Source organism: Mizuhopecten yessoensis, unplaced genomic scaffold (assembly GCF_002113885.1).
Source record: "Mizuhopecten yessoensis strain PY_sf001 unplaced genomic scaffold, ASM211388v2 scaffold10621, whole genome shotgun sequence".
Taxonomy (NCBI): Eukaryota; Metazoa; Mollusca; class Bivalvia; order Pectinida; family Pectinidae; genus Mizuhopecten; species Mizuhopecten yessoensis.
The window spans coordinates 1,454,118-1,463,714 of NW_018408638.1; the positions used below are offsets into that span (position 1 = coordinate 1,454,118).

General features: G+C 37.0%; 1 protein-coding gene across 1 annotated transcript in view; it reads left to right on the forward strand.

Moving 5' to 3' along the window:
* LOC110461468 (L-2-hydroxyglutarate dehydrogenase, mitochondrial-like) overlaps positions 1-8,079 on the forward strand; it is a 30,718-nt gene extending 22,639 nt beyond the window's left edge. Inside the window, exons 6-9 of the mRNA XM_021514924.1 lie at positions 2,391-2,558; positions 5,705-5,862; positions 6,793-6,924; positions 7,455-8,079. Of these exons, the coding sequence (XP_021370599.1) occupies positions 2,391-2,558; positions 5,705-5,862; positions 6,793-6,924; positions 7,455-7,650 (654 nt within the window). The 3' untranslated portion in view covers positions 7,651-8,079. The remainder of the gene's footprint in view (positions 1-2,390; positions 2,559-5,704; positions 5,863-6,792; positions 6,925-7,454) is intronic.
* Positions 8,080-9,597: the final 1,518 nt, after the last annotated feature.

Below are 9,597 nucleotides of genomic sequence, written 5' to 3' on the forward strand. Positions count from 1 at the left end.
AACATAATGACTTTGTTCGACTTTCAATCACAGGGGTGAAATGTTTTTAAAAAAATTAACAGGGTCTTTTGAACGAATTTTTATCATAAATACTGATATTTTGCCTGTAGCTTTATTTTAGATCACTTTTAAGGTTACAAGTGTGAGTTTTATACCAGGTGAGCGATGCAGGCCCATTGGGCCTCTTGTTCTAAAGTTGTAATTTATACATACCAGGTAACAGATTTTATCTTACTTATTGATGTCACACTTATACAAGACTGATATTTTAGAAATTATAAAACAAAAATCATGAAAATTATACTAAATGTAAATCAAAACAAGTACTGTTCTGTTGAATTGATAGGGTATAACCTTCAATTGGCTTTGAGAAAAGTTAGATGTGAAGAAGCATTTTATAACTCATTATGTCTCAAGACCCATGGACTATATCTCATATACCTCGCCAGACCATGTACAGGACTTACTCCTTAAAAAGATACAACTAGTATACAGAATATAAACAAACAGTGATGTAAAACCAGTAGTTTACAGTGTAAAAACCAGTAATTTACAGTGTATAAACCAGTAGTTTACAGTGTATAAACCAGTAGTTTACAGTGTATAAACCAGTAGTTTACAGTGTATAAACCAGTAGTTTACAGTGTATAAACCAGTAGTTCTTGTAACTGCTATTAGCATGTTTTATTGCTAGGTGTATTTTAGTACAGCATAGTTAACTTGCCTACTGCAGATGTGTGTTAAAGTACAATGTACTCGCATGTGTAACCTGTCTGTAATAGTAAATACAAGTGTAACACCTGTCTGTGATAGTAAATACATGTGTAATATCTGTCTGTGATACTAAATACAAGTGTAATACCTGTCTGTGATAGTAAATACATGTGTTATACCTGTCTGTAAACTATGGGGCCAATTTCAGGGGAAGTTTTCAGATATGATAATTACCTGCTGATGTTGTGCATCCAGGTGTTTTTTTTCAACCCTTTTTTATGGAGTATTGGCCCTTTGTTGAAAAATCCTTGTCCTGATAACTTCTCCTAATCCGTCCGTCCGTCCGTCCGTCCGTCCACAAATTGTGTTCCTGGCTGATAACTTTGGTATTTATTGACCGATGTACATGAAACTTGGTCAAGATGTTCAGTTCACAAAAATACACATTAAGGTAAAAAGTCAAAGGTCAAGGTCATAAGGTTCGAAGGTCAAGGTCAAATTTTACATATTTTCACTGATGAACATTTTGTTATGACATTATGAAGCAAAGTTGATCAGAATAAAACAAGGAGTCAACTGACAAAAGGTCAAGGTCATCGGGTCAGGGGTCAAGGTCAAATTTTGAAGCTTTTCACTGGTGAACATTTCGCTATGACATTATGAAGCAAAAATGTTCGGAATTAAACAAATAGACACGTCGAGGTCAAATTTTGCATCTTTTCACTGATGAACATTTTGTTATGACATGATGAAGCAAAGTTGATCAGAATTAAACAAGGAGTCAACTGACTAAAGGTCAAGGTCATTGGGTCAAAGGTCAAGGTTAAATTTTGTATCTTTTCACTGGTGAACATTTCACTATGACACTTTGAAGCAATGTTGCTCAGAATTAAACAAGGAGTCAGTTGACTAAAGGTCAAGGTCACTTGGTCAAAGGTGAAGGTTAAATTTTGTACCTTTTCCCTGATGAACATTTTGTTATGACATTATGAAGCAATGTTGTTCAGAACTTAACACAGAGTCAACTGACATTAGGTCCAGGTTACGGGGTTCAAAGGGTCAAGGTCAAGTTTTGTATTTTTCACTGATGAACATTTTGTTATGATATCAAGAAGCAAAATTGGTCGGAATTAAAGAATAAGTCAACTGACCAAAGTTCAGGGTCACTGGGTTAATGGTCAAGGTCATTTGGGTCCAATGGTCAAAGACAAAGTGGATCTCTGATTTTGACCCTGGCTCTTGATGGAGGAGGTTTATAAGGTGAAATAAAACAAATCAAAGCTAACAAATGAGTATTGCACCGGTATTTACATTTCTGTTAGCCCGGCAAATATGGAGGTGGAAGGAAACAAGACTCACATCATAGTACATGTAAAATGAACTTGCGATTCTTTTTGAAGTCCAAATGTCAAACATCAAGCTCAGCGGGGCCCTTACTGACATGTCAGTGTTCTAGTTGAGTTTAATATTCCTGATTGTCACTGCCGAGATACACAAGACATAGTTTTTTTTTAAGTCTGCATTAGCAATGAGCGTGTTTGTAGTAAAACTGTTTTATACTATATCTCTACAAACTTACAATTAAAGGCTTATTAAGACTCATTATAATTACACTGTATCTCCTTAATTGATATTTGGTATGTTAATACTTACTTGTACTGTGTTTATGTGGCCAGGGTGAGGAGCTAAAGTGCCGGTATGCCATCACCTGTGGAGGCCTTTACTCTGATAGAATAGCCGAGCTGTCAGGCTGTCACAGAGAACCCAGGATTATAGGATTCAGGGGAGACTACCTACTCCTAAAACCAGAGAAATCCAACTTGGTTCGTGGCAATATATACCCAGTAAGTAGCCATGCATTAGCATTATACAAGATCACAATTCAATAGAAATAACATCAGGTCAGGCAAAACACACAGAAGAAAGATTGATGGTCAGACCCCCTTGTGTGCTGTTCATACATTAGGGGGAATGATCTGTACATGGATGCCAGGTATCCATACTGTTTAGTTCAAACACTTGTTATCTATTGGAAGGTTTTAGGTGTTGTTAGGTTAATCACTTTGGTACTTGTTATTTGTATTAAAGAAAGTGAGTTTAACACTTAAAATCTTGGCATGAGTAGATATTTTAATGTCCACTGTGTGTCTTTAGGTACATCAATAACCAACAAACTTTTTAGTTCACATAGCACAAGTGTCTGTAAGTTTATTAGGTCACCTGAGCTTTGCTCAAGTGACCTATTCCAATCGCTTTTCGTCCGTCGTCGTCCGTCGTGCGTCGTGCGTAAACTTTTACATTTTCAACTTCTTCTCAAGAACCAGTGGATGGATTTTTTTCAAACTTGGTCAGAATCATCCTTGGTAGATGAGGCTTCAAAATTGTAAAATTGGGATTCCTACCCCAACCCCTGGGGCCAGGGCGGGGCCCCAAAGGGAAAATTAATCAATATTTCAAAAATCTTCTTCTCCAGACTCAGAGGTACTACAGTGATTTTCTCTACGTGGAAAGAAAGATCATCAGGGGCTTTACTTAAATTGTAAATTTCAGGACCCCCGAGCTATCCGTTCTCCCTTGGGGAGGGGGTAAAGTTTACTATAGTTTATATAGGGAAATAACACTTTTGGGTATATTTTGACAACTTTCTGTAGGAAATTATTTTTACTTGGTGAGAATTATCCTTGGAGGTAGATGGTTTCAAATTGTAAAATTGAGATTCCTACCCCGACCCCTGGGGCCAGGGCGGGGCCCCAAAGGGAAAATTAATCAATATTTCAAAAATCTTCTTCTCCAGACTCAGAGGTACTACAGTGATTTTCTCTACGTGGAAAGAAAGATCATCAGGGGCTTTACTTAAATTGTAAATTTCAGGACCCCCGAGCTATCCGTTCTCCCTTGGGGAGGGGGTAAAGTTTACTATAGTTTATATAGGGAAATAACACTTTTGGGTATATTTTGACAACTTTCTGTAGGAAATTATTTTTACTTGGTGAGAATTATCCTTGGAGGTAGATGGTTTCAAATTGTAAAATTGAGATTCCTACCCCGACCCCTGGGGCCAGGGCGGGGCCCCAAAGGGAAAATTAATCAATATTTCAAAAATCTTCTTCTCCAGACTCAGAGGTACTACAGTGATTTTCTCTACGTGGAAAGAAAGATCATCAGGGGCTTTACTTAAATTGTAAATTTCAGGACCCCCGAGCTATCCGTTCTCCCTTGGGGAGGGGGTAAAGTTTACTATAGTTTATATAGGGAAATAACACTTTTGGGTATATTTTGACAACTTTCTGTAGGAAATTATTTTTACTTGGTGAGAATTATCCTTGGAGGTAGATGGTTTCAAATTGTAAAATTGAGATTCCTACCCCGACCCCTGGGGCCAGGGCGGGGCCCCAAAGGGAAAATTAATCAATATTTCAAAAATCTTCTTCTCCAGACTCAGAGGTACTACAGTGATTTTCTCTACGTGGAAAGAAAGATCATCAGGGGCTTTACTTAAATTGTAAATTTCAGGACCCCCGAGCTATCCGTTCTCCCTTGGGGAGGGGGTAAAGTTTACTATAGTTTATATAGGGAAATAACACTTTTGGGTATATTTTGACAACTTTCTGTAGGAAATTATTTTTACTTGGTGAGAATTATCCTTGGAGGTAGATGGTTTCAAATTGTAAAATTGAGATTCCTACCCCGACCCCTGGGGCCAGGGCGGGGCCCCAAAGGGAAAATTAATCAATATTTCAAAAATCTTCTTCTCCAGACTCAGAGGTACTACAGTGATTTTCTCTACGTGGAAAGAAAGATCATCAGGGGCTTTACTTAAATTGTAAATTTCAGGACCCCCGAGCTATCCGTTCTCCCTTGGGGAGGGGGTAAAGTTTACTATAGTTTATATAGGGAAATAACACTTTTGGGTATATTTTGACAACTTTCTGTAGGAAATTATTTTTACTTGGTGAGAATTATCCTTGGAGGTAGATGGTTTCAAATTGTAAAATTGAGATTCCTACCCCGACCCCTGGGGCCAGGGCGGGGCCCCAAAGGGAAAATTAATCAATATTTCAAAAATCTTCTTCTCCAGACTCAGAGGTACTACAGTGATTTTCTTTACGTGGAAAGAAAGATCATCAGGGGCTTTATTTAAATTGAAAATATCAGGACCCCGAGCTATCCGTTCTCCCTTGGGGAGGGGTTAACGTTTAATATAGTTTATATAGGGAAATAACACTTTTCGGTATATATTTTATCCATTTTCAGCAGAAAATTGCTCAAACTTAGTCAGAATCATCTTGGGTAAATGAGAGTTTTACTTTGTAAAATTAGGATTCCTGCCCCATCCCCAGGGGCTAGGGCGGGGCCCCAAAGGGAACATTTACCAATATTTTCAAATTCTTATCCATTGATGACATGACAAGTATTGTATTTCACTTAGTTTACATGCTGATTTCCACATCACATCTAAACAATAAAATAAAGCTACCAGTACCTATGATATAACTCAGGTGACCGCTAAGGCCCTTGGGCCTCTTGTTTTTAATGCACTGTGTTCATTATTGATTGTCAAGTTTTCATTGAAATGACTTCTTCTACTGAACCATCATACTTGAAGCCATATATGGCCTGTAGCTTTCTCTGGTTAAGAGCTATCAGTTTAGTGTAAATGAATGGTCTTTAAATGACACGTTAAGGTCACATGGGTCATATGTATGAAAGAGTTCACATGACTTTGACAGAAACTGAAGTCTTACAGTTACAATGTATGTCCTGCATTTTGCTGTAGTGAAGAGCTGTTTTATTTGGTCAATTTAAAAAAAAAAAGATTGAAGGATTAAAGGCCTGGAGCCTCTTCTTATGATTCATTGATTTGAATACCGTACCTTTGGTGTATCTAAAGAAAACAACCACCTAAGTGGGGTTGATATTCAAACCCGCAAGTGTGCTGCTTGAAGACCTTTTGTATTTACTGGTGACACATATATTTTTGGCTGTGTAGGTGCCAGATCCCAGATTCCCGTTCCTTGGTGTCCATTACACACCCCGTATGAATGGCGATGTCTGGCTTGGTCCTAATGCTGTGTTAGCATTTAAAAGGGAGGGATACAAATTGCTCGACTTCAGTCTCAAGGACACTGCGGATGCCTTAAGCTTTAGGTAAGCAGGTATAAATGTATTGGTGAAGGTAAGTAAAAACATGTATAAGCAAAACCACATGTCTGTATTTGCTGTCAAACCTATTTGATACAACACTTAAGTTTCATGAGAAAATGTTGCAATTAAAGAATTGCAGGATAAATGAATACCAGTAATGACATTCTCCAATCTTGATACCTATTTTTTTCTATGTCTTAGTTTCTTTAACAATCTAAGAAAATGCACACTTTAAATATTGATAAACATTGTTAAAGTCTGGACACGCCCACAAATATCATCAAAGGTAAATCTTTGTCTGTGAGTAGACCAAATCGCTGAACTGATGATAGTTTTTCAATACGAATGTGACCATTGCTTTCCAATAAAACTTAAAACTGTGGTTCAACTAATTCTTTCATTGGATAAAAAGTGATTGGATGTCTGATAAAGATGTATAGTTATGCTTTAATTACATTCCTTCACTTGTTTTGTTATTCTGTTTGGGAGAAATTCTATAATTCACACATGATCATAAAATATGTGAGCAACAGTCAAACGAATAAATCACACAAAACATTCTGAACTCATTTCAAGTTCAGCTAGCTCAGCAACATGGTAAGGTAAATATGATAAATTATAACCAAGTGTTTTTGCTATACAATATACATTGTAACAAATTGTTACAAGTAGTTCTAACCATACTTTTAGAGGTGGAACAAATTCTGGACTGACGTCTTCATTATCAAGGGAGGTAACCCAGTTGTCTGACTTGTGATAAAAGATGCAAGCAATACTTTGTAAGAAAACCATTTGTTCTTAAACGTTCCTAAAGCATCTTCAACATCATTATTACTGTAGGTAAAAACTCATTGTAAGGATTATAAGTGTTTGTATTAATGTGTTAAACTGTATTATATAAAAGCTGAAGAAAAAAAATGCCTGTTTTTACAGAGGTCTACGTAAACTAGCCACCAGACATTTAGCCTTTGGAATCAAGGAGATGTACCGGGGATTTAACATATCTGCTCAGGTCAAGTTACTACAGAAATATGTCCCTTCTCTAAAAAGAGAAGATGTTACAAGGTAATGACCACAGAAAACCACAGAACTTTGTTAAGATGTTACAAGGTAATGATCACAGAACTTTGTTAAGACGTTACAAGGTAATGATCACAGAACTTTGTTAAGATGTTACAAGGAAATGACCACAGAACTTTGTTAAGACGTTACAAGGTAATGACCACAGAACTTTGTTAAGATGTTACAGGGTAATGACCACAGAACTTTGTTAAGACGTTACAAGGTAATGACCACAGAACTTTGTTAAGATGTTACAAGGTAATGATCACAGAACTTTGTTAAGATGCTACAAGGAAATGACCACAGAACTTTATAAATATGGAACATGTAGAATTCTAATTTAATATGTTCTTTTTTTTTTTAGGATTGTTAGAGACACATTTTCTTCAGGGTTGGAATATTGTATATCAATTTAGTAATGAGAACTCTCGTCTTGATTTTGTGAGATTTGTTGACAGATGCAGTAACATATAATTGCTTTTATTTTATAATCGTATATATCGTTGAACACATTTGTACCTTGTCACTTGCAGGGGTCCCTCGGGAGTGCGAGCTCAGGCTCTGGACAGGGACGGCCATTTAGTGGACGATTTTGTCTTTGATATAGGACAAGGAGAGGTCGCTGGTCGTGTGCTGCATGTACGCAATGCACCGTCACCAGCGGCAACCTCGTCACTCTCTATAGCCAAAATGGTTGCTGATAAAGTAGAAGGAACATTTCAACTTTAATACCAATGATATTAACTTATAATTATTTATGCAAAATTGATAACAAATATCTGAACATAATTTTATTTGATTCTTGAGTCTGTTGAATCAAAATAAATTAAGTTGATAGGAACAGCAATACAGGGTCTTTATCCCGAAGTACTGTTTGCAGGGGATTTTTATTAGTTTCCCATTGAATACTGTATATACATGTACTTCACCAGTATGGCAGAAACAAATATTTTTCATGAGTACGAAAAATATGTTAACATGTTCTTCCATACAAGTGAAACATTTATATATGAGTGGGAAAACCACTAGATATGCTTTCTGTTACATTTTTAGCTCACCTGCCCAAAGGGCAAGTGTGCTTATGCCATGGCACGTCGTCCATCCGTCTGTCCGGCGTCAATATTTTACTTTAAACAACTTCTTCTCAATAACCAAAAGGCCTAGGGTACTCTTATTGGGCCTGTAGCATGCTGGGATGAAGGGCTGCTATAAGATTGTTCAAATGCATGACCTTGACCCACTTTCAAGGTCACAGAGGTCAAATAACTTGAAATCTTCAAACAACTTTTTCTCAATAACCAAAATGCCCAGGGTACTGAGATTGGGCCTGTAGCATGCTGGGATGAAGGGCTACCGAGTTTCTTCAAATGAATTACCTTGACCAACATTCAAGGTCACAGGGGTCAAATGTCGTAAAATCTTCAAACCATTTCTCAATAACCAAAAGGCCCAGGGTACTGAAATTGGGCCTTTAGCATGCTGGGATGAAGGATTACCAAGTTTGTTCAAATAAATGACCTTGACCCACTTTCAAGGTCACAGGGGTCAAATTTCGTAAAAAATCTTCAAACCACTTCTCAATTACCAAAAGGCCCAGGGTACTGATATTGGGTCTGTAGCATGCTAGGATGAAAGACTACCAAGTTTGTTCAAATGAAAAAAAACTTTTACCAAGTTCTTCTGAATAACCAAGAGGTATAAGGCAACGATATTTTGCCAGTAACATGCACGGATGAAGGGCTCCCAAGTTTGTTCAAATGAATGACCTGTATCTTTTTTCAAGGTCAAAGGGGACAAAATATGTTTTAAACCTTTACACAACTTCTTCTGAATAACCAAGAGGCCTAGGATAATGCCAGTAACATGCTTGTATAAAGGACTACCAAGTTTGTTCAAATGAATGACCTTGACATATATTCAAGGTCACAGGGGTCAAATATGTTAAAAACCTTTAAACGACTTCTTCTTAATAAGCAAAAGGCCAAGGGTGAGGATGTTTGGCCATTAACATGCTGGGATGAAGGACTACCAAGTGAATGGCCTTCGCTCATATTCAAGGTCACAGTGGTTAATATATGTTTAAATCTTTAAATGGTTTGTTCTGTATAACCAAAAGGTCCAGGGTAATGATATTTTGCCAGAAGCATGTTGGGTTGGTAGACTATAAATTCTGTTCAACCTAATGTCCTTGCTCGACAGGTCACAGGTGTCATATGTTTAAATCTTTTAATAGGTTCTTATGAATCAAACACTGATAATCTGCCTGAAGCTGTATTTTAGTCCACTTTTTAAGAATACAAGTGTGAGATTAATACCAGGTGAGTGATGCAGGGCCATTGTTGGGCCTCTTGTTAAGGTACTTACAACGATGATAGCATTACTGTGTCAAACAGCACAATATCTTTGGTGCAATATTGTCATGATGTCTGGCTAAACAACAAAGCTGTGCTCCATTTTGAATGAGCTACTCAACAATATTCCTCCATTTTAAAGTTTGCTAAATCATAAGCAAATGTTCAAATCCTGTACTGTATTTAATAGCATGAAACATACAGATATCAAATATTTCATCCAAGATTTATTGAGTTTACATTGGGGCTGAAATCGGTTCAAGAAGCTGTTATATAATTTAAAAAAGTCGAAGATTTCTTCAAATTAATTGTATCCTTATTTAGA